At 41.2% G+C, this 25,343-nt stretch overlaps 1 protein-coding gene across 1 annotated transcript in view; it reads right to left on the reverse strand.

Moving 5' to 3' along the window:
* Positions 1 to 428: 428 nt before the first annotated feature.
* The window catches only part of LOC142062743 (cytosolic phospholipase A2 epsilon-like), a 34,810-nt gene continuing 9,895 nt past the window's right edge, over positions 429 to 25,343 (reverse strand). Inside the window, exons 3-20 of the mRNA XM_075105645.1 lie at positions 19,215 to 19,351; positions 15,753 to 15,884; positions 14,641 to 14,681; positions 14,156 to 14,198; positions 13,332 to 13,395; positions 12,628 to 12,791; positions 12,272 to 12,364; positions 11,720 to 11,757; positions 10,923 to 11,058; positions 9,269 to 9,405; positions 8,577 to 8,799; positions 7,898 to 8,012; positions 7,236 to 7,373; positions 4,030 to 4,137; positions 2,809 to 3,003; positions 2,221 to 2,387; positions 855 to 1,041; positions 429 to 637 (exon numbers count right to left, since the gene is read on the reverse strand). Of these exons, the coding sequence (XP_074961746.1) occupies positions 429 to 637; positions 855 to 1,041; positions 2,221 to 2,387; positions 2,809 to 3,003; positions 4,030 to 4,137; positions 7,236 to 7,373; positions 7,898 to 8,012; positions 8,577 to 8,799; positions 9,269 to 9,405; positions 10,923 to 11,058; positions 11,720 to 11,757; positions 12,272 to 12,364; positions 12,628 to 12,791; positions 13,332 to 13,395; positions 14,156 to 14,198; positions 14,641 to 14,681; positions 15,753 to 15,884; positions 19,215 to 19,351 (2,327 nt within the window). The remainder of the gene's footprint in view (positions 638 to 854; positions 1,042 to 2,220; positions 2,388 to 2,808; positions 3,004 to 4,029; positions 4,138 to 7,235; positions 7,374 to 7,897; positions 8,013 to 8,576; positions 8,800 to 9,268; positions 9,406 to 10,922; positions 11,059 to 11,719; positions 11,758 to 12,271; positions 12,365 to 12,627; positions 12,792 to 13,331; positions 13,396 to 14,155; positions 14,199 to 14,640; positions 14,682 to 15,752; positions 15,885 to 19,214; positions 19,352 to 25,343) is intronic.

Raw genomic sequence — 25,343 nt, forward strand, 5'->3', positions numbered from 1 at the left:
CATTTATTATGTACTTTTCTGTTCTACTAGATTTAGAATAAATTCAATGTCTGTAGCTCATTTATCTTCACTTCACATATAACTTTTACTAGTATAAGAAATTTTGGAAGAATTGGTATTGCTGTCCCACATTCATACATTTAAAAAACTTGTGAATCCCATATTTCCTAAGCTTTGATTTACTGCGTATACGTGTATGTACATGAAAAAAAATGTTCACCAGCAGTGAAATCCAACATAAATAAAGCATGAAACTAATTATTTTGTTTGACTGGTTTATCTAGGATTGCCACTTGGTGCAGAGAAGCCACAGTCTGAGACAAGTCTTTATACTTTCCCAGGTCTGTCATGTTCATTCACAAACAGGTCTTCGTCCTTCTGCAGGAGAAAAATGCTACTTGGCTAGCTTTCTGCAACTCAGGTGGCCTTTACTTTTTGTGTTTTCGTTTCTGCTCTATAGCTGAATTCAAAGCCTGAAGGATCAGATGTTTGTTGTTCTGAATGTTGTAGCTGGTCAGTTCTACCAGCTTGTCAAAATCCTCCTCTGTGTAGGTAAAGCTGTTTAAACAGTACGGAGAAAAATCGCTGGAAACATCCACATTGCCCTGCGCCATCTCAATGGGGCTGCGCTCCACACCTGACAAAAAGAGGTCATTGACGGGGTGTATATGTGGTCCCACATCCCTTTTTCCAGATGAGGCACAATGCTGCTCCTCGCTACCTGGACATCTGCATTTCTCTCCCATGGGAGCCACAGCAGGGAGAGAGGGGACCACACTAGACCATGCCTCCCATCCTGACACAGCCAAAGGGCAGCCAGGTGGTGGGAGGACGGTCTCTAACCCACAGCTTACCAGGCTTTTTGTATTTTCTGAAGGTGTTGTTCACCAACGGGAAAAATACCACTGTCGGTGCCTCTGGGGTCTCTGTGTCTTCGAAGATGTAGCACTCCTTTAGATTTTTCTTTTCTTCTTCACTCAGGTGGATTTTGGGAAATGGGATTCCCTGCTGTAGGAAGTACTTGGAGGCTTCTTCCAAAGGCTGCATTCAGACAGGAAAAAAGAAAAAGTCAGAAATTCTACCCCCAGCCCCCCAGTTTTTCCTAATGCACATCAAAGGCCCTTCACAAAGATTCAAGAGCAATGTTTGCTATCGGTGTTTCTTCCGGCCTTTGTCTCTTGAGTGAGTTATTAAGTATTAACAGAACAACAGTTCAGGACCCAGCCTTCAACTTGCACTCCTGATTGTTGTCCTACCTTGTCATCCTCATCGACCTTTATCTGTAAGACAAATAAGAGGCTCATGGCTGCGGGCAAGAGTGGCCTAGCTACTTAGGACACAGAAACATGCCCCTTATTGGAGAAAATCCTGAAATGAGCAGAAGGGACAAGAATCTGAAGTGGTACGATTTTTAAATATGGATTCACAAAGGTACAAACATTTTGCTGACTTGGCATAAAATATTTAAAAGCCTCTGTCTTAGATGCCTTAAAATGGTTGTGAGAAGTGATGTAGGCATCTGGGAGCAAACCTCATCTTGACTGAAATGTTAATTTAACCTTGTGGGTGTGGAAGACATTTTGAAAATGGGATTTTTGTGGCTGAATCTGTTTGGCACCTATAAAAATTTTAGTCTTCAAGAACATCTTTCTTATCCATTTCTAGTAACAGGAGTTATAGACCATGTTGTTAGCTGGTATTTGAAACAGCAGTACAACATCAAAGGATAATTTTTCTCCATAACTTAGAACAAAAAAAAAACCCAAACAGTTACCGTTCTAAAGACAACTGGACAAGTTACTTCCAATTCAACTGCATGTACATGTCTTTAGATGGATATCACAAGGCAAATTAAACAAGTGTTATCAGTGGTGGCACTGGTTCCCGAGAAACACCCCATACAGAGAGTAGCCTCAATACCCACATCAAGATGCCAGAAGCACACAGGCCTGGGAGATACCATTTACCTATCAGAGGGTTAATTAAAACAGAAGATCTAGAAAACTGATACTACTTCTGTTCTCCTTAGGGGATTTGCCATGGTGTACCAGCATCACTAAGAGATCTAGGCAACTACAAAATGGGAGATGTAACCAAGAATCCTCTTCTCCCAAAAACAGTTTCTCTGCATAAATTATTCTGACTCTTTAGGAGTTAAAGAGGGCTAAAAGGGCTACAAGACAGCAGTGATTATCGAAGAAAATAGAGCGGTCATCCCACCGATGTCTGTGATCCAGAAGAATAGTTTAAGTGTAGGACAACATCCACTTTCCTCTCCGGTCTCATGAGTGGTGGGTAGCTGATATCGATGTATCCTGCTGTGTCTGCCAGGCACATGAACTCTGCTGTTTCTGTCAGCTGATTGGGGAAATTTTCTAGTACAGTATCTAAAAGGAAATATTTGTTACGATGAGTGATTCGCTGAAGAAGTAATATATCTGTGGTTTGGCTAATAAGGGAGGAAAAAAATGCCTCGTTTCCCCATTATTTTTGCTTTCCAAGACCCTGCCACACTATGGAAACTCAGCCTTGACACAGAAAAGACAGACGTGTCCAAAATAAAAAGACAGAGCTCTTTCACTTCTCACGCTGCTTTTCTTCCATCCCCATTGAGCAGTAGTTGCCCTTCCCCAGAATCAAGGGAATTCTTGGAGCTGATTTGATTGAATGAAATTTAACAAGTTATCTTGAAATCTTTGTTGCCAAAGTGAAGAATAAAGCCTGTTCATCCTCTGTCTTCTCTTCGCGGAAGCCTGTGAAAACACCAATCATCTAAGCAGGTAAAAATTAATACTCAGGGTTGTTTACCTTTCCATATACAGAAGCTTTTGCTCTGAAGGTATTCATTATGCACCTGGAAACCCTTCAGGAAGTTGTAGAACTTTGAAACCATCACCCGCTCGGTCAGGACCTGACGAATGACGCCCATGATGCCACATTCAGGGGTGACTAAGTAGGTCTCCAACTCATGGCTCCTGGCTGGTGGGGAAGGCTCATCTCCTTCTGAAGGGTAGAGGAGATGAACAAGTTGTTGTTTTGATACAGTTCTTTGCAATACTTAAAATACCAAAAGGCATCTAATATTAGCTAGAGGAAAGAAGATCTTAATAAGACATAGCAACATACAGTCAAATCAGTGCCAAAGTAGGAACAAGAAAATCAATCTTCAGTAAAGCATATTCCATGTGAAACAAAGTCAGTCACAACAAACTTCCTAAAGCTGGAAGAAGTGATCTACTGCTTGATAGGAGTCATAGGTGTATTCCCTGTGTGAAGGTCAGGGTAGACTGAGAATCTGGACCAGTTACTTACAAAATTAGGCCAAACTAGCTTTGAAAAAAAACTCTGTCAGGAGACTTAGAAACCCAGGAAAAAGCAGAGAAAAAACATTGTGCTAAATGGCACCTCATGAAATTGAGGGTCAACGGCTTTCTGTCACAGGCATTTATTGAGCTCAGGGTTCTGTAATGCTTGTATGGAGAAAGTGATGAAAGGCCCATAAACCAAACTCACTAACCACATCTGAACACAGGAAGGACAGCCAACACCTCTAAAGAAAATGTAGGTTTACAACAAGATCAAAGAAGATTGAAATGGAGTAACACATAAATGATATATCCAAGTCTTCAACATCATCATATGAAAAGTACTTTCTGCCAAGGAAGACAGAGAACACAGCACTGAAATGTTTGTTACAACATGTAGGTTCACTGAAAGGCCCATTACAAAGATGATCTGTTCAAAAACTTCAGTAGCTTTATTTTTGGTGGCAAATCATCACTTGCATAATTTCAGTCCAAAGGAGACTAATGGAAATAATGTTGCTATGAATTAATTCAGAGAGGAAACCTAATTAGATATCACTGGCAACATGACACCTCGGGGGAGGGGGGAAGCAATGCAGCATTGACCTCAGTTTTAAGATTTAAAAAGCCTTCAGAAAGATTTCACGCTATATGCATTTGCATGTAACATTCATTTAAAGGTTCATAAGACAACAGGTAAAGTAAAAACAGAGACATAACCAACCAACATCAATAGTCCTGTGTTGGGTACACCTCAGTGAGCACCTTTCTGTAGGATCTGATGAATGCCAAGCATCCAAGAGGTTGTAGGAAAAGACGTTGCTCCACAGACCTGTGCAATTGTAGAGAACAAGGAAACTGCTCTAGAAATATTTTAATGGAAAATCTCCCTTTAAAAATAGCCTTTCAGCTTTGCAAGGGGTATTGGAAAGCCTCAAGGTTTCCAAACTCTCACCAAAAACTGTATGATGTTCTTTTGTGGCAACTCACATTCTGTCCTTAAAGAGGAACTCAAACAGTTTTAAACATTGTTTGTGCCAGGCCTTCAGCCAGTGTAATTCATTGTCACACAGAGCTATTGCTGGTACACGGCAAACCAACATTTTCTGTCCTACAGGCAACTGTCATTAGAGAGTAAGACCATGCCATTTCCCATAAGATAAGGGTTTGGTCTGCAAAGTCTGTCATATACAACTGTATACTCAGTTAAAGGTTCGGAGGCTACCCCTGAACAGCCAAGATTCAAGTGGTTAGAGCACCATTTGGGATAGTCTGCAGAGTAGTCCTCTAAAGCAAGACATCTTCACTGTCCCTTGCATGATTTCTCTTTCTACAAATTCTTTTGAGTGAGACTCCTCTCTCTCTCATTGCTATTCTTATCCCTATAGTCCTTCCATTTTCACCCTCCCACTTAACAGAGACATCTAAAAATGTTTCCCCAGTGCAGAAATCTCCAAAAGCCTCTTGGATCTTGAAAATTATTTCTTCCTCCACAGCTGTGCCACAGGCCCTGAGAGGATCTGTGCCAGAGAAGGCAGTGCTGAGATTTGCCTTGAAAATCTCTACCAGTGAAAGCTTTGCAAAAGCCATACATGGCAAAGAATGCAATAATTTGAATTATAAAGTACAATAATTATGCATTCCATACATTCGTAACAGAAATACTATTCCCTTTTAAATCTGGCTTGTTTGTGGAGTGGGACATGAAGCCAAAGGTGGTCTGTTTCACAGAAAGGCCACATAAGAATGGGACTTGATTGAGAAATGTTAGAAATACACAGTTAAGAAATCAGATAGGAGCTCTCTGGCTTTACACTTACCTGGCAACCAGAGTTCATTTTCAGACAATTACCAGCCAGTTTCCATCAACACAACCTCATTTCCCTGTAGCTTAGGAAGCTTCTGTCCAAGCCTGCTGCGAGAAGGCAACTCCTCTCATTTCTCCTGTCTTCACTTGGTGCCTTCTCACTCCATAACCCTTCCAGCACCCCGAGCCCCAGGACTTACACTCTGCTCATGCCTTTTAATACCTTCCAAACACTGCTGTCTCCCCCGAACTTGGTTTTAATTACATAGCAATATTTCTCTAACCTCTTGCACAGAATTTTCATGGTACCTGTATTTGCTGAAGTAAGGCCTATCAGAAGAGACGGTATCTTTTACTAGGCTGACAGAGTAGTAGAAAATAGTAGACAAGCTTTCATGCACCCCAGCCTTTCTTTTGGAAACATGAGGGTCTTGCGTCCCCATAAGCTCATCCAATCTTTCCAGCTCTAGCCATTGCTCTTATAGAAGGCCTCACCTCTCCCTGCAAATGACACCTTGCTTTTAACCTTAAACTATCATGCTGTAACTAACAGTACATTTTAATTGCAACCCAAGAGGGCATTACATGTTGTATCACTAGGTGGCAACATTGCTTTGACTTTCCACTCTATCCTTTCTAAAGATACACCTATGGCTGTGGGGTCAGCGGCCCAATTCGGGTACTGAGGGTGAGAACACAGCGCTCGGCCCAGACTGGATGTGTTGGGTCTGCCTGCTACCTGGCCACCGCAAGTATGAACACAAGTATGAACTACACCACTGCCATTGCAATACTGCAACGGAGGCCCAACATTTTCAGAAGGTTCTGTCCCGCCTAGCTCTATAATCTACCTCCTACCTCTGGCAGTCAGCACAGAGTACTTAATGGAAGAATACAAGAAAATGGCAAGTATGAAAGGTTCTCTTCTCCAGTGTACTCTCCAGCATCTCAGAGTTTGGGATTTGGTACTTCTAGTGTTAGTGGTTGCAACCCAAATACTGCGTTTCAGAGCCACCAGTGGGACTACCTTCCAAGAATCTGTCCTTCCCTTTTCAGACCTATTAATACACTGGGAACCTCTGTTATCTTCTAAGTCTTTTCCCTCAGCCACCCCCTTACTTAACCCATGACATCACTAAAAGCTCTAAGCATAGCTATTAATGCCCTCAGATTTGTGTCTGTGTGGCTAAGCACAATCTTCTGTCCCTCATGTCCAGCTGTTTTCTCATGATTGTACCAATATGACTCTGGACTCCTCCTGCATCATATGTCAAGGTGCACAGCTTCTCTGCACAACAAATAAGGAATCCCACATGGTGTTGCTGGTTGTATGGATTTTTCAGTTCCTAAGTAAACCCTTTCTTACTGGTATCCTTGGTGTCCTCCTGTGTGTCGTGCTTATTTACACGTTATGGGTCTGTTTTCAGGGTTTAAGAGCACATGGACTCTTCTGCAGACAACTTCAACCCAGAGAACCAGCATACAAAGGGCTCTGGTAGACAGTTCTAGCATTATGCAAGATTAAAACAAGAATTGCATAAAAACTGAAAAGCTGTCTTTCACACATTACTGGGAGCTACCCACTTTACTGAAACAAGGATGACAAAGCTCACTGATTTAATCATACTAGCAAAATAACAACGGATTTAGAATACTATTAAACTTGCAAAATGTCAGTAACAGTTCTGAAAACTACTCACAGTTGCCATATTTTATAACAAACTCAGTAACAACATTGCTTTTCATTATAAAATCATGCCATTCATAGACGAATTTGGTTTTAATATTCCAGTTTCAAAATACAAATGTTTTCCATGTGGAGGCCTGTTGCTGATAAGTTCAAAACAAATCTAACCTCTTTAAGCAGCCCTGAAACTACAGGCATGAGAGTCACCACTGAAGACAAAAGCAACACTGAATAGTTTTATTTGACATTTCCTCTAAGTATTTTTTGGCCTGTGTCCAGTGTCTGAGGAATTCAGCCAGAGGTGAGAACAACATGTTATACACTTTCCTTCAGGCCTGCATGTTGCAGGCACCGGCTGCAATACACAGGGTCTGTATTATAGTAAAAATAAAATAAATTTTTATGCAATTCAAAATTTCGCAATGGAGCACATCACCTTTCATGAAACAGATGCGGGATTCGGGGAGCTTCTTCATCAGGCGACCCATAAAGAACTTGCTGCCAAAATCCTCTGCACGAATGAAGGCGCCGTATTTTAAGAACCCAACCTCATAAGGGGTGAATTCCACCCATTCTGCAGAGGCACAAAATGAACTTTTAAAACTCAATCCTATCCCTACCTCCCTACAGGAAGGGCTCTGAAATTACAAAGAAACAGCTGCTGGACAAACCCTATCAGCAGGGTGATCACAGACTGGCCTTCCTCAGTGTAAGGAGTTAACATTCACCTGGTTTCAGCTGCTCACTCAGTAACGTTTCCTGAACTTCTAAATTCAGAACTTCTCCAACAAGCCTCTCCAGATAGGACATAAGTTTATACCAAAGGGGTCAGCCTAAGTTATTCCACATGTGGAGCTAACGCTTTGACTTGTGAGTACCTTGGCTGTCCTTAAACACCTCCCCCAGATTCTCCTGGCTCATAGAGGACGGGTTCCTCTCAGAGCCTAGGCACAAAGTCTAGAAATGGAAGAGGAAGAGGAAGTTAAGGAGGAAAATGAACTGTTTATGAATGCTATGGTTCAGCAGTGCAAGGGGTCCAGGACATGTGGATCATTTGAACACCAACCGAGCCCAGATATAGCTCAGTTTTGCCATCACCTTTGAACTCTGAAAGGCTGTAGTCTTCTTTGATGTTGAGGATCATGTAGATAGGTAGAGGATTCTGACCCTGATTCAATGCCTGTTGCTCATCTGAGAGTTTGTGGTTGTTTTTCTGTGAATTGACCAGAAATAAAGAGCAAAACCAAGGGACCTTCTTGGTATGGTGTATGGGTTTACAAGATAACAGCAAAATAAATACCTGTTTCCACCTTCATTTTCTTACTCTCTCTACTCATTTTGTGCCCAGATGTTTTTTTAACCAAGGAGTGATCCAAAGAATTATGCATCCACTAAGCTTATTTAATTACAGGTGAGCTGTGGGACACTTTGTGATACAATGGTCTCTCATTCTTCCAAGTAAATGCATCCACTTTACATGGATTATTTAAATTCTTACAGGGAGGAACAGAGCAAAAGAAACCAAGAGCAGGACTCTGCTGTTAGGTGCTCAGATGCTCACACTGGTAGAAGGAGACAGGTTTTCTCCTCTACAGAATACCCCCTTGGGCTGCTGATTATGTGTTGAGAAATTTGTGGGGACAAATCCCCTTTGGTAGTCAACAGAAATAATGTGCTGGATAATGCTGGCATGCTCTCAGGCTAGCATCTGTCCCTGGACCTTCATTTTCCATACAACTGTATTCAGTAGCTGTTAGGGAAAACATAGACATGCTACCCCATCATTTAATGCTTTTTCCAGCAGAAGCCCCCAAAGATCAATGCTAGAGATCTGGTATCCCTCTTGCTTCCGCAGTTTTAGCTCCTTGTCATAGTACTTCAAGCTCTCCAGGGAAAAGCAGCTTAGCTTGCACTTGGTCATATGTCTGCGGACTTCACCGATCAGTCTGGGCAGATCTTTGTGTGACCAGTTAGCGCTCTGGTACAAATGTGACAAGGCCCTGGGAAAAGAAAGGGAGTTTGTTGTCATATGCTCAACACGCTTTCACTTTTTAGACTTTGATTTAAGGACCACATAAAATGAACTAGCTGAGGTTCATTAAAAATATCTTTTGGGCTCAGTTTATTATTGACAAGATTTTTTTATTTAGACACACCCAAATCACTAGAGAAACCTGAGGACTTGCAAAAAACCCTTCTGTGCTTTGTAGATTTATGCACAAGGCTGTAATTGGGCCCAGGGTCACTCACTAGACGATTCTAGAGATAAAACAAAGGGTCAAGGAAAATGTTGTTCCCCATAAGCAGTGCCTAGGCCATGCACTGGCTCCACAATGTGTTCCCAATGCAGTAGTAAAAAAGCTTGAGACTGAAATAGTGCACCTTCCTTTAGCAAAACAAAGAGAATAGATCTCTCGCACAGCAGACTATAGAAGTGACAAATGATGTCTTAGTTCAGGATCTCCTTACCATGTTGAACCAGATGAGCCAGTGATGTATGAAATAACATCCAACAGATCCAGCTTCTGAAGACCCAACAGGTTGCCTAACAGAGACGTCAGTGCCCGGGTACCACCTCCTGTTGTCATGACTGCTACGACTGGTACCTGTTTAAACATCAACACAGTGGTGGTAAGCAAGAATTTAGTCTACCAGCACATGTGATCAGAGCTGAGAAAGTTACAGCATTTCTGTCCCACAAGAAATTCCAACATTTCACCATTTCCCCAAGCATGGGAGAAAAAGATGAAAACCTGGTATTTTGCACTGAAAAATAATAATAATAATAATAAAAGGTCTGGCAATTTGCTAATTTGTACATTTTTGATCAAAATCAATCAATTCTGATTCTAAATTATTACACGCTGACTTACCAAAACAGCTCAAAACTTGTTGTTTCAAGGCATTTCAATATTAAACTACATTTTCCTTAGTGAAATATCATTTCATGATATCAATCATTTTAATATATTAATATATTTTGATATCAATCATGATATCAAGTATAATGACTAGATCACATTTCCTATAAAGTATCTAGAGTATGTAATTGCAGTGATGAACCACAAAACCTAATTGCACTGAAATCTAAATGGTGTTACAGGAAGACAAATTCCTCCAAGAAACCCACTGAGAGGAGAGGAGTCAAATGACATTTCCCACACACATTTCCATGCAGTTCCATTAAGGAAATACTGAGCAGTGCTTCTTTGACCTGATTCAAATCGCACATTTCAGGTCAAAGAAAATACTCTGGTTTAGGTTTACTTGACTATGAGGAAGAATTCTCTTGTGGAAAATTATTAGTTAGAAGTACTTCCTCTAAAAAATTCTTATACTTAAGAAACTTTTTTCCACTGAAACTAGTGTGCTAATGAGAAATAATATACTGATGTGATCAGCTTGTGAGCAGGGGCATCATTTATAGCATGCGAAGCCATTGTGTCATATATTATTTAATATGCCTTTGGTCCAGCTGTCCTGGACAAATGGAAAAGCACAGGTGGGGAAAAAAAAAAACCTCTCAAAATGAAAAATTCTTAATTTCTGAAATGCCTTATCACAGACCATGTTCCCTCCCTAACGCACCGACCATGCCCATGCCAGCATGGACATGAACAAATACAAGCCCTAACTCAGACAGATGAGAGAAAGATGTTGAATGTCTTTGTGCTGTTAGAGTGACAATAAAGCGGAGATGATGAGCACCACAGGAGAGAGTCTGTGATAAGAAATATCCTCATCAGTCAATGATACGTTATAACTTTAACTGTTAGGTTTCCTCCCTCCAAAATCTGATAATATAAAATACCTTATGGGGCCTTGTGACTGACTGAATGCTCATCTAAGAAAGTAGGACTATCCAGGTCTATAATTCACACAATAAAAAGAAGTAAGGCAGGGAAGAAATGGTGATTTATGACATTCTGTTTTCAGAGCAAATGTGTAGCAAGTGGGTTTGATACTACCCATGCTCTCACATCATCTCATCTAAACATTTCTCGACGTTTTAAATGGGGCACCGAATACATCAGGGCTGGCTAAGGAACAATATGCAAATGGATACAAGCATAACACATTCCTGTTACACAGCATGGTCCAGTCCCTATGATGCTCCCCATACCTCATGGTCTTGTAGGTCTTGCTCTAAATGAAGTGCTTTTTTCAGAGCAGAAGCCACAAACTTCCTCCGTTTCTGTAGGAAATTTTTCTCCTCCATACACAGATCAAACTCCAAGCGAACATCTAAGTTTCTTGACCTCAAACAAAGTCCAGGGTTAAATAGGGTGTGCATGATCACTTACAGTTAATGTGAGGACCCATGCTTACAAGTCATAAACTCTAGTGTTAGGCTTAGAAAAGCTGCTGTTGTGGCCCCACAAAAGCACATCACAGATGGTATAGTGAAGGTAGAGAAAAGGCTGAGAAAGGTAAAAGTTGTAAGAGCTTACAGAAAAATCCCAGAAATATTGTTTATTGTTACACTGATTTTCAAGAAGTATCTAACATAAATACTGCAATCCTTATACAGATACTACAGACAGTGGAATAGTTAGGATTTGTTGCCTAAAGACCTCCAGGTTTTAAAAACACAAATATTCTGGATTCTTTACAAGTAAGGAAAGTGAGGTATAAACATGTATTTTTCTGAACTCACAGTTCCATGGATTTTTGCATCCATGAAAGATTATTCTCCTCATCCAAACTGAACTCCTGCATAGTAGCACAACAGAAAATGTCACCCAGCACTGTTGACAACGTTCACCTTCTGGACATGGGTCACTAACACTGGGTAAATAGGGGTAGATATAATCATTGACTAAATACTTTATGCCTTAGTTACAGAAAAAGGTAAGAAGGCAAAAAAGCTGGGCAGCATCCTTTTTCACAACCACAGAACCCAAAGACAGAATGCCTTACCAGTCATTTGACTTCACATGTAAACTGATTGTTTCATCCTAGAAAAAAAAATCATGATATAAGCACTGGGGATGTCTTTATGTCCTTTCTTTTGCCTTCAGTCAGCTTTGAAGCTCTTCATTTTTCCAAGAGCCCTATTGGAGCCACAAAGCCATAACAATCTGAAAATCCATTCAATTTTTAAAACTTCTCCAATTTCACTTTATTTTCTTTAAATTGATTTATACTAAAGATACGCAGAGCAGTTATACAGTAAAAGCCAACACCAGCTCTGCCAGTGTGCCCCATCTTGCCTCATCGTGTTCATTTGCTCTGACCAGCCTTAGTCCCCCAGCCAGTCACAGAAACCCCTCTCTCAAATGTTTGGCTGTGTTTTCTGGCTCTACTAAGTTCATATGAAAAGGTACAGGTCCACAACCCTCTCTGTTAGGAATATACGGGCACTAGCAGTCATATAACTAAACCCTTACTTCACACTCCTCTAGTTAACTCATGCCCACTGATTTTTGGTCCATAGCTTCACATGTATTCTAAAAAGTTGGTATCAATCACCTTTGCTACTGCTACTTTCTCCTTGAAGGGAAGCGAATCCAGAGGAATAGTGAGGGATGCACGACAGTCTTTTTTCTCTTCACTTGAGGTACACTGAAAAATAAATTATAATGTAGAAAAGTATTTAATATATACACCTCAAAGAAGCACTGTCACCAACTTATTTTTTCAAATGGGGTCATCTCCAGCAGTTTCCATGTTGGCATCTAATATTTAGGTGTCTTAGGGGGTGCAGTGCTCTTCCGGAGCAGAAGATCACAAAAGATTACTTCTAATTACAAATTCTTTCCATTTGCCTTAACCAAGTACAAAAACTCATGAGTTTACTGTGCTTATTCAAGCCTACGATCACATACCAAGCAGAAATTAGGCTCCTTCTCTGCTAGAGCCACGCGCAGCTCTGACAGGCTGTACTTGAGGTAATGGAAGTCCAGGGGCCCTGTGGGTTGCCAGGGAGGACCCAGTGACAGGGTCTGGCTCTCTTCGTAGGATCCTTTCACTGAAAATAAGAAGTCTTTTTCTAAAAAAAAAAAAAGGATGAAAAGCATACAGAGAAGTTAATGATTATGTCAGAAATAGAACATTAAATGGTCATTCAGAAGTTGCCATTTTAATTTAAGAAACGTTCAAAAAAATCCTTAAAAGATCCCAGACTCTATTTTTCCAAACATGGAACATCACAGGAAGGGAAAAATAAAAGAAACAAAGAGCTTATAGAACAGCAGTAACTGTTCTAAAAACTCCGACATACAGGCAAATTGGGCAAAAATGTAAATTATTGAGATAGAAATACATTTTTCTTTCTATTTTACAGCACTGATAAGATTCGTTATCACTCCATTCACTCTAACATCATAGTCCGGTTTTTATAGTTAATTAGCATAGACACCCTATAATTGTTGGATTTATGATCCTGTATATACTCCTAACCATCCGATTCCTGCGGTCTAATTTTAAGAACAAAGTAGGGAAATGACCAGATAAGAAAATGAGAAAAAAAATGAGAAATTTTCAGTTTGCCATAAAATAAGATTTCTTTGTTTCTAGTTCAAAGTCTAACCTGAAGGTTCTTTCTTCATCTCTCTATTGTCCACCAGGACTTCCAGGCAGGAAACTTCACGAGACTGTAGCAGGGATGAATGATAAGAGAATTGAGTGTATAAAATACGCCCTATCTGAGCCACTTTACTGCTACCTACCTCTGGGTACCTGGGGTCTGCGAAACTATCCACCCTGTGTTTGTTAGGCTGATAAGAGAAATACATCGGCAATGTGAAGGTGTGCCAGGCCTCAGCTGAAAGAAAAATGGCTGTGGTCCATCCACGGGGATGGGGCTGGGAAGGGAGGCAAAATAACGGGAGGGAATGGGAGCGTGCTGAGGCCTCCTGAGGGTAGACTGATGGGTCGGTCAAATCACAGGGCTGTCCTTTCAGCCCTGCTTTGGGGAAGTTTGGGGAAGTTTGGTGGACAGCCAAGTGCTACCTCCTCTAAATAGTGAGTTAGAGGCAGTTGAGAAAGTGATTTCCATATCATCCTGTGGAAGTGGGGAAAACAGGATGGCCATGAGGGGGTCCCAAGAGAAGTCCCCAGAGCGAGTGACGCAGAGGCAGTAAGTCAATGAAAGAGCACTTCAGGCTTTGTCAAGAGGCTTGCTGTCAGCTGGTGGTGGTAGACAGGTCTCTGGGTATCCCCAATGACTGTGTTCACTCTTTTCTAATGCATCCTCCTACAGGGAGCAGCACAACAGCATGGCTATCAGTGTCCAACCCCGCTATCTCCCTCCCCTTCAGCTCTTCCTGCAGCAAGGTGTCAGGGCATCTGCCAGATTCACCACTCCCATCACTAGCATGAAATGAACATAGAAGAGAAATAGTTTTAAATTACCGCTAATACACCATTAGTGACAAGCTTTTCAGGAGGGACTGGACTGAAAGAGAGGAAAAGAAATGCAATCAGAACTAATACGACCTAAATACATCCTTAAATGAACACCAAGGAATAACTTGCCTTAAGGGTTACCTTGTCCATAATATCTTAAATATGTAATTGATTTTTAATTTTGGGAGACATCTGTAATATGGCTTCTTTACTTTTTTAATGATAATGGTAAACAACAGTAGTAATAAGCACAGTGGCTGCAGTTCTTACTATCCTTCTCACTCTTTCAGCAAATAATGGGATAAATTAGTGTCCAGGATGATTCTTGGTAGATAAGGAGCGCAGTGTTTTAGCCAATATGCAACTAACCTGATAAACACCAGCAGTTGCTGTGATGCTGAGCATTTAAAACTATATTATAGTAAATGCTAACATGTGTTTGCTTGCTTTTGCAAAGTGCAGTTCTTCAGTCCCGTATGGGTTTTACTCACATGCTCTCTGATGCAAACTCAACCTCCAGCACCTCTTGTGTCTGTAAAAGATTTATTCATTATAAGCATTTGAATTCATTTTCTTTCTCACTAGCTATGGTTGTCAATGATTATTCTGGCTCCTGGAACAGCTCTTAAAATCAAATTTCCCTCCTGCTCTAGGGCAATTGAGTTAGAGTGATTTTGGAAAGTATTCTCCCTCTGTCATTAACCCTCAGTTCTCAGGCTGACTGCACTTGTCCATTCAGTGGTGAGGCAGAGTAAAATGGTCACAGAGGCAGTTCCTAGTCTTAAGCATACAATAACTGTTGGCTTAAGTCTGTCTAAAACCTCCTTTTTTCTGCGTAACATTAACAGAAGACTGATACTGTTGGACAGGAGACGTCATTCTCAATTCTTCTGACCCTATAACATGGACAATACATTGACCAGTCGCCAGACAAGTTAATATAGACTGCCTGCCAATATCACCATAGAGCTGAATACACCAATACATACCCTATAAGAAAAGTCAGCAAACTAGCATATCTATAAAGGTATCTAGATCGGACATCCAGATCACATGTTGAAGTCATTATGTATGCATTCAGGCACACTGAAGTAAGGAGATACTTACTTCACCATGCACCTCAGCATGGATCTTTGTGTTATATTCAGGTATACACAAAAGAGTTGCAGGGCAGGGTATCTGTTTTTAAGCGAATACTCCAGTATCTGCACCAGAGTATGCGCAAACTCACAAGTGCTGGTCCCAGGAAAAGAAATTCTAACAGAGAAACTTTGTGCCATGGTGATTAAAGTCTTTTATCTCCAACAAAACCTACTTGAGCGGCAGAGTCAAGAAAGATCGAAAAGGGGAACTCTGGTGTCAGAAAAACCCTGCTAAGAGCTTTGAAGGGCTAGTAAAAACCTTCAGGATTATGTCCAAGGTAGGGAGGTAAACCTTGTCCACTTTGCTGAACAAGGTTTGGAAGGTATTTCACAGGATGCACGAAGTGCAAACCAGTATGAAATAAACCCTCCCACCTACAGCTGCTGTACAAGAAATTAATGTGGGTGGTAATACCAAACATGTATTTCCTTCCTGTGGCCAAAATGGTTTTATTCCTCACCTTCGGATTTAACCGAAAAGTCAAGTGAACAGTTTCCCCAAGCTGGATTTTAGCAACATCGAAGAGGACAGTGAAGAGGAGGTCATCTTTAGTGATTTCATTTTCATCATAGACTTTCAGCTCAAGAATATTCTGTGAAGAGAGGTACGGGATTAGGAACACCTCTATTCTGAGACCTTATGGAGGCACAGGATGACGTACTCAGCATGTTAACAAAGACAGAAGAAGGATGGAGAGGAGTGAGAGAGCACACATACAACCTTTTTATCCACACAGAGCTAAGAAATGTGTTCTGAACCTGAAGTAGTTGGGTTTGTTGCTGATTTTCCCCTGCAGAGTAATTTAAATGGCAAAGGCTAGTAGAATCATTAAATATGTAGCTCCTATATTGAAAAACATGTTTGACCTCTAATTTGTTTTGAAGTCACCACTTTTCCCTGAATTGTAGGAAACAATCTAGCGGTAAGGACTTTATTTCTATTGGTTAAAAAAAAAAGAAAACCTTTTATATAAGCAGTGACTAAAATACGTTAAGGAAGCACCACATAACTACTGCATGGTTGCATAATTATATCCTGTAAATTGTTAAACAGATCACACGGAGATAATTGCCATGAAATCTACAGAAACAGATATGTTTTTGTTAATCTGGTGACAAAATGCACAGAAAGCAGCATAACAAAAGCCAATTTCCATCGGATTATATCCTCTCAACCTCCTCTTCCTTCCTCCCACTGCACAAATCTCCTCCTCTGCCACCTGCCCGTTTAGATGGACGGGACGGGTAACAGCCCCTGCTGTGCCTGGTTGGAAGCTGCACACGGGCTGGCTCAGAGGTGCCTCCCAGAGTGCCGAGCAAATTCACATTAATGGCTGTTTTCTCAGTGGGGAAATAATTCACACCTCTCTATATTCAGCAGCTCATTTTCATGTAAATTACAGGGACTTCTTAGCTCAGAGATTCGTACTTATCCATCAGATTTAACTGAAACTTGCTAAGAGGTATTAAAGACACACACATAGGTGCATCATCTCACACACAAACACGTGCACAAAAAAGAGTGAGCATATGAGCTTTGTTGCCTTAAAAGATCATAATGTATCACAGGGAGGTCCATAACTAAATCTGATAAGTGACTGAATATATAAATATACTGAAAGGAAGATGATCCAGAATCCAAGTACTCAATTTTGACATCCACCGTTTCTGTAAGAAACCAGCGAGAGACGGCAAGCTGCAGTGAACCAGCGTTTGCAGTTTGCTGTCAGAAGGCGGAAAGGCTGCTGCCCTTTGAGGCCATATATGTAAATGTGCTTCAGAGAGAAAAACAATTCTGTTGGGGGTTGACAGGGTCAGCAGTGGGTTCCTTGGTTTACAGGCCAGCCATAAATAGCCTGTAAAGGATTATGGATGGTGATAGAGGGGATATGCTTAAAAGTAATAGTTTGCAGTTTGCAGAAGGTAGGCTTACATTGAAGAGCAGACCAGTTTTCCTAGCTGTGATGCTGCAACAGACTGTCCTTGTTTGGCTAAAATAGCTGACTTAGTGACCGATTTCAGGTGTCTCGGTTACTCCCAGCTAGCGAGGAGGGGCACGCACAGGGTGCTGGCTGGCTGAGGGGCATGACCGGCTGCACCACCGGGATGATGTGTGGGAAGCCGCCAGGGCTCTCTGGGCAGTTCACCATTTCTATCCGCTCCTGACAGAAGGTATGAGGGCAGCATTACTGGGAGCCATGTGCCGAGCAGAGCTGGCCCTCAGCAGGGCTGCATGCCACCAGCGTCCGGCAGGGCGGCCAGGGGAGCGCCGCCCACAGCACCAGCCTGGGAGGCCCTTCCTCCCCAGCTGTGTTTTGTCAGACGTTCATCAACACATATGCCTTTCAGAAAACACCCCCATTCCTGATGGGAACCAGCCCAACACACCCAAACAAGATTTTCTCTTCCTCAGTGACAGTGCATTATATAATTTTACTGAGCTTTGGCTCCCATGGTTTAGCAAGATTAATACCTCAGCGATACACAAGACAGGCAAGGAAAAAATAACCAGACCAGCGGACTCTGGCTCTGCTCAGAAGGTAATGAGCAGAGCAATTGCAGCGTAGGTAGGTAAACCTGTAAGAGCCTTAATTTAGTCTGTTGAGCCAAGACAGCAGCAAGGCAGCGGTGACAGACATGCCAGAGCTCTTTGGTTGTCCAAGTCTCCAGGACACATTTTGTGCAGCCCACACTGAAACCACAGCAACCACCTCTGCTGTTCTCACACGCTGAAAATTATTAGGACTAATGCCATTTGTCTCCTGCTGCAAACTTGCTGCAAAGTCAGTCTAAGGTCTTCCCAAATACTGCTCCATGAAGGACTAGTTCAAGCAGCTTCCAGTGGCCTATATATTTTTTTCAGCTCTTACGTGTGGTATTGCAGTTTTGAAAGACCCGTCATCCACAAACCATTGCAAGGAACAGGTATTCTGGTGCAAAAGTTGCAGATCAGTGGGTGTTTGTTCCCATGCTGCAATGTTTGTCCCTCACCTTTTGCCTCCCTGATAAACCTGCAGGGCTCAGTGAAGTTGTACTTCACTGGTATTTTGAAAGAAGATTTTTTTTAGGTCTGCAGGGAACGCACTGGCTGTAGGCCACAGATGGGCAGCTATGCTAAAGCTGAAAGCCATACCAAACAGGCTAACTCTGTGGAAGGAGCCTAAGAACTTGTGTCATGGGCAACTTCTGCAGACAAAGGCAAGAGGGATTGTTCACTGGAGACCCGGTGGTGTAGCAGCACTCCGAGCTATTCTGAATGCTCTTTTGGAAGAGAGCTGGGGATCTGTCCTGCTGATTTGGCACCTGGCAGAAGTGCACTTGTCCTACTCTGCCACCAGCACAAGGTAATGAGGGGTGCAAGCTGTAAATCAGAGTTTGATTGCCCCAGGTGTGAAGTAAGCTTGGCTTACTTGGCCTGACACTGATCTTTATGGATTTCTGGACTCTGATGTTGATGCTAGCTTTTGGAGGGAGCAAGTAGCAGGACTTGCAAATCTTCTTAAGCTCTAACATTTATCCTCATGGTAAAAGCTCAGCTGGTCTACTTTTGCAAATTTTAACGTGTTCGTTTGCGATTTTGGGGTTTTTTTCTTACTGCAGGTCATTCCAAAGGAATAGTAAGGAATAGTGGTGCTTCCACTACTTAGCTCATACATGTCTTTTATGCTGTTTGATTTACTCTGAAATTCTTACCTTTACTCTTGAAAAGCAGTGACTTAAAAAAAATAAATAAGAAAAAGTGAAAAGTGATAGAACATTATATGAGTAGTTGTGATTTATCTTGGCTATCTTTTATGCTACTCTACATCCCCTTACCCCCATCCTTGTAGTCCAACACACATAATTATTTTACAGTACCCTACACACCTGTCACACAAGATCTCCACCCGCAGAATTAAAAACAAATGCACTCTGCACCTTACTTTTACGTGGCTCTGGATCCTGAAGCAAAATGTTTCATTCCACACTGGATCTTTGCAGTTCTTGACGGTTTTGGTCCGGAGAGTCTCGGGGGAAGCAGTGGGCAAGGACAGGCTTACATAGCAATCTGTTCGACTAACTGTATTTGAAAAGATATATTGTAACTAACAAATTACTATAAATATCTTTGAGCATAGTCTTATAGCACTGTATAGACAGCAAGCTGCAAAAAGGAGATATTGCTTCTATTACTCTTCTTGCAGGTCCTTATTCAATAGCACTCACTACTATCTGTTCCCTCCAGCAGGTGGGAACCCTGGTCATTAACCAGTCATTAGCATTCAAAGAAGCTACTGCAATAAAGACAACTGGCAAGATAAAAAAATATGTAGAGGTAGTTTTACTTAACAAAACCCATTATTGGTATGTCCCCTGTTTGTTGCAAATCAACAGATTTCTGTGATGGAGAAGAAAAAGGTTTATATTTGAAGAGGACCTTTTTAAATGGTAAAATACTTATTTAACAGTTTGAGCATTTAGAGAAGGGTTTAAGTTTATCATTTGCTCGAGAGGGGAACAGAAGAGCTAAAGAGGGTCTGGATATGAAGGATCTTCCCCCTCTGATCTGCTGCCCCCAGTCCATGTAATGAGCCAACCGTCTCACCCAACACGCGGTCACATCCCTTCACCATCAACATATATGCAAAAATAGCAATGCACTTTCATCTTACTGATTTAAACTCTGAGCCTTGATAGTGAAGCAAATTCTAATTTCTGAGGAAGAAGTTAATGTAACACAAGGTTGCACAGTTAGCTACAATTACGGCATCGACTCTTCATAATACACAGAGGCTGCCTTGGGGTGGGGTCCCAGGAAGCACCCCCGGCCCCAGGCTGGGGCAAACAGCCTCCCAGCTGGGTGAGCACAGCTATGCTGGGCACGCCACCACAGGGTGCTGACGAGTTGTCTTTGCGGGATTGCCAGAGTTTTTGGGTGAGAGGCAGGTTGGGTACTTGTGCGTCTGTGCAACTGACTTTCCTTTTGTGTGGTAACGTGGTGTGCGTGTAGAGCATTTGGTGGTTAGGATTCTCCCTTAGAAGAAGATGATGGGGTTTTTAGCAGGGAGAAGTGCTGGGCATCTGCTCTTAAGTGCATGAAAGAGTTGCTCTCCTGAACTTGTGGTATTAAACTGAAACCCTGAAAACACAGTGAAGAGCGGTGGGACTTGCTCTCTCTACACTGTCGTTCACCCTTTCCAGTCCTCCGGTTTGGACCAAATCTGCTGTTTTTCAGTCCTGTACACTGTTTGCACTTATTTTTAGACCACAGACATTTCTTTCGTCTGATGGGTAGCTACAACTGTCTCTAATATCTCCAGCTCTAAGAACTTGTTTTGTGATCACAGTAACAGGTCAGATTTGAGTGTAATAACAGGCAGTTTGGTACAGTGGGATACATGCTGAGAGGCAGCATGACCAAGTAGGTAACCTGCTGGAAAAGGTCTCATGACATGTTGGCTCCAGTCCCAGCTCTGCTCCAGGCTCTAAGTCACTTTGGGCAATTGCTTCCATTTACATTCATCTTGCTTCTCTATCTGCATTTCCACACCAATAAAACAGTGATAACGATTCTTTCCTCTTCTGTAATCTGCTTTGACATCCCATGATTAAAAACATTAAACGAAAAATAACTACTATTATTAATATTTCCAGATGACCCACAAGAAGAGTACCTTATCAGTAATTATGTTATTCATTCTCTAGCAGTCTCTTGGTTCTCATTCCACATATTCTTTAAACTTGTGGTGTAACTCATGTGGCAATGAATAGGTGTTGCTTAAAGCAATTTGTGCAATCAGGTTATGTATGACTTATATTTCAAGTTTTCTGATACTGTCTGAACGTGACACATTTTCCAGTTTTTCAGCATGCATTTGATAATTTCCTCCTTACTGACCATATCAGAGAAAAAATGACTTTGACATCGCAAATACAGATATCTGTAATTCTTGTAAGTAATATTAGCATATTTCTAGACTTATTACCGCAATTTTAAAATTCAGAATATATGCAATGTACCGGTAGATAACAATTTATTCGTAAATGAGGTTATAAGATAATTTCTTTAGCTCTTTCCCCCACAATATTTTCTACAATCCTTCCATTGATTTTTAACATTTGAAAAGGATATTAACTTTGCTTAGTTACTTCCTCAGATGGTGCCAGAGAAGAAGGAAAGAGTGAGAATATCTGTTTCTTCAGCAAGTGTATGGGTCAGTTATGGACAGTATGTGTTATGGTCAGTATGTGTTTTAGAGAATTTGCTTATTTACGGCCTGGGATATCTCTTTGTTGTACATATTAGCTATGAATCCCAATTTAGAAGACAGGCATTCGATATTTTCAAAGTATCAAAGAAGCTCTAAATTTGTGACTTATGATCTATCTAGGTAGAACTGTGGTGGGATCTCTGTTCAGTCCTTCATCCTTGCTGAACACAACAGACCAATAGCCAACTTGGGAAGTTAGTCCAGTCTTTAGCAGGGCTGTTCACCCTTAATAAGAGCAAAAACAAAGTCTCACAAAGTCTCACACGTAACACCAGCTCAGTTAGAAACCAGCGTGGCCTCAGTCTCAACATAGCCCAGAACAGGAATGCAAATAGGAGAGTCATTTAGGTTGGAAAAGACCTTTAAGATCATCAAGTCCAACCTTAAACGTAACACTGCCAAGTCCACCACTAAACCATGTCCCTAAGCACCACATCTGCATATCTTTTAAATACCTCCAGGGATGGTGACTCCACCACTTCCCTGGACAGCCTGTTCCAATGCTTGATAACCCTTCCAGTGAAGAAATTTTTCCTAATATTCAATCTAAATCTCCCCTGGCACAACTTGAGGGTGATAGATGCAGATAGAGAAAAAGATATTTATTTGAATCTGAAAACAAGCAATTAGAGCCAGATCATTGCATGAAGAATAAAAAATTGTGCCCCAGAACTGTAGTGTTGGAGGACTTATCTGGTAACTTATACATACCACACAGATTTAGATAAATTTTGGAGCAGATCCCAAATACACGTGGTAAATGTAAGTGCAGGTAATGAGATTTATCACTGAGATCTCTTTGCATACACTGCCAGCCCTGGACAGGAAGAAGAGGATACTCAGTGTCTTCCATGTTCCAGTTCTCTTCCACTCTTTTCCTCCCTCCACCGTAAAAAGCTTTAACTGTTACCAGCTATTAAAATTAAACATGTCTGGACTGAAGAGGATTGACTTAGCCTAGCATATGAGAAAGAGCTGAAAGAATTGACTTTGCTAATTCAAAAACAACAAAAACTGTCAAATAACATGGTAGCAATTGGTTCTGTAATGTCCAAATTATTGATGCAAAGGGGACAATGATCAGTGGCTCTGTGTGGCCAGAGGGAAATAAACAAAGACAAATATTAGGAAAAGTGCTCCATCTCTAAGAGAGTTAGCTCTAGCAAGAAAGATTTTATAAATTTGCTAGGTAACTAATTTCAGAGGGTACTGGTACCCAGATATGTATCAAAGAGTCACAGGCAAGGTAAACTTGATCTTGCTCTAGATGTCATGTAATGGCTGCCACGTGATGCCCATGTTTATGCTGGAAGGCAATAAACAGGGTAATCATGTCACTTCAATTACATTGCATGGAAACCAACTAACCAGTTTCCCTGCCAGCCTTGACTGAAGGGAAGGAAGTGATAGGACATCCTTAGAATGTACACCAGCCCAAGAGACCAATTCCCAGATATGTGGGCACAGTCTCCAAAACAATTTCAAACTTCCTTCTTTCACACGTATAAAGTAAGACAGTAAATTCATTGGAAAAGTTGCCACCTTTCCTTTCCAAATCCATACAAGGTCCAAGTAACAAGGCCTAAATCAATACCTAGAGCCTCCATGTAGCATCCCAATATAATCATCAAAAGGAAACAATACAAAAAGCAACGAAATATAATGCAAAGATGCCTGCAGACAGCTGTGCTACAACTTCCCCCACTGCCCCCAACTCCTCCATGAAGCAACACTGGATAAATGATATTACCTACGCGGCACTTTGGGTATGTGTAGCTGTTCTTGGAAGATTTGTACATGCTAACAAAGGAACAGATGTCATTAGAGCACCCTTATATATGCTCTCTTTTCATAAAGGGGAACTAGAAATCATTTATTTCCATAGGTACATCTGGTTTTCGTCTTTTTATAAGCACTGCCACTATTTCACTGTTCCCACTCTCAGCATGTCAGCCGGTAGGAACCAAAAAGCCACATATTTTTGGCCAAGAGGTATTACTAAGAGGTCAGAATTCCTTTGTTCCACCTCAGACCCTCTTGTAGTGATATGTGGTGCAATCTCACACCACTGGAAAATATTTTTTAGGAAGCCTTTTCACTTGCATTTAAAAATAAACTAGCCAAATTTAGGTCTCAGCCAGACATCGATGCTGTTGATGCAGACACTATGGGTAGTTAAAACTGCAAGGCATCTGAAGAAACCGTTATCAGAGGGAAACATCATAGAAACAGACTTGGAAACAGGCTGCAAGCACTACAAAGAAGCACCTTGGTTTTCAAAGAAAATGGTAACGGGAACAAAATCAATACCAGAAGTAGCTGAACCAACAGATTAGCACTCACAAATTTTCTTTCTTCAGAAAATAATCCCAAGAATGTTATCCAGCCAGTAGGGGAGAAGAAACAAAAAAAATTTTTTAATGCATAGCTAGATTTAATATATTTTTTTGCCTTAAACATCATGATTTTGACTCAGAAATGCCTCTGACATGCTTTATAAAAACATGTAGTTATGGTACTTTTTCTCTCATTCTCCTCCAGCAGGATTTTTCTGAAAAAGCAGGAGCAATACGTCATGGGAGATGTAATCTTGTGCAGGACCTGAGGCTAAGCGGCAACACCAACAGTGCACAACAGCAGTAATTCCGATTTGAATTTTTCAATTGAGATTCAGAGCTTTGAAATCAAAACTTTTTTACTAAATAAACAAGGTTTATGGCAGGGACACTTCTCCTAGACATATTTTCTTTCTAAGTAAAATTTGGGTCTGAATTGGAAGCTACCAAAATGCTGTAGCTCGGTAGGATAGCGAGGACAAAGTCAGCTAACTGGCATGGGTGTTCCTTTCACTGGGTTTGAAGTTTCTGAAAACCGGGAGGAGTTTGTAAATATCATGAGTGAGGTTAAAAATACCCCACAGTCTCACTTACAGGAAGCAGCTAGCACTGATAATCTGTAGGAATTCACTGTAGATTCTGTACACAAAAATAAAAATAGATACCCGTAGGTGTCTTTTGTTTTTCATGGTGGGAATGGAACAGTTACGCTAAGGAAACAGCATGAAAATAATAAGGCCCATCGTTATAACCAACTAACGAAAGTAGGGTGCAGTAAGTCGTTCCCTCACATGCTGGTTTGTAGCAGCCAATATGAACAGAAAAATGTCAGTGCTGATGAGTTAATTTGGTAAGAAAAATTCCATAACATGCCAGAACAACTCACTGGAAGCATGAGTGTCTACACCACAATGTAAATGGGTCTTTGTGTGTCTGAGAATTCAGCCTAAAGTCTGTAAATGTTAGTCACCATTCTGTGAACTAAATTTTGGACCTACAGGGCATGACAGACAGGTGAAGGTTAGTTTGATTGTTTTGCCTTATTTGTTAAGGAAAGAGTTCATTCAGCCTGGATTAAAAGCTTATATTGCAGCAATGGTTCCTCCTGACATAAACACCATGACTCGGATACACTGTCAACACATGCTTTGCTCTTGGCAGCCAGGTCTTCACATTTTATACATCTTTTCTACATAGATGTCACCACCAGTCTCTTTCGCATCAAGGTAAGCCACAGATAAACACACAGCCTCCAGACTGTCTTCTATCACAAGACTACAACTAATCCTATTTTCACCGTGAAATTAAATGACCTCATCTTCTGGCTGGAGTCTAGCAGGACTCCCAACAGATCTAGCACTCTACAGCAGCTTTCCTACAAGAATGAATGAAAACATTAAGAATAGATATATCTGCCTTACAAGGAATATTTATACCCAAGACCCCTTTTGTCTGGTTTTCATTC

The sequence above is a fragment of the Phalacrocorax aristotelis genome, chromosome 10 (assembly GCF_949628215.1).
Source record: "Phalacrocorax aristotelis chromosome 10, bGulAri2.1, whole genome shotgun sequence".
Classification (NCBI taxonomy): Eukaryota; Metazoa; Chordata; class Aves; order Suliformes; family Phalacrocoracidae; genus Phalacrocorax; species Phalacrocorax aristotelis.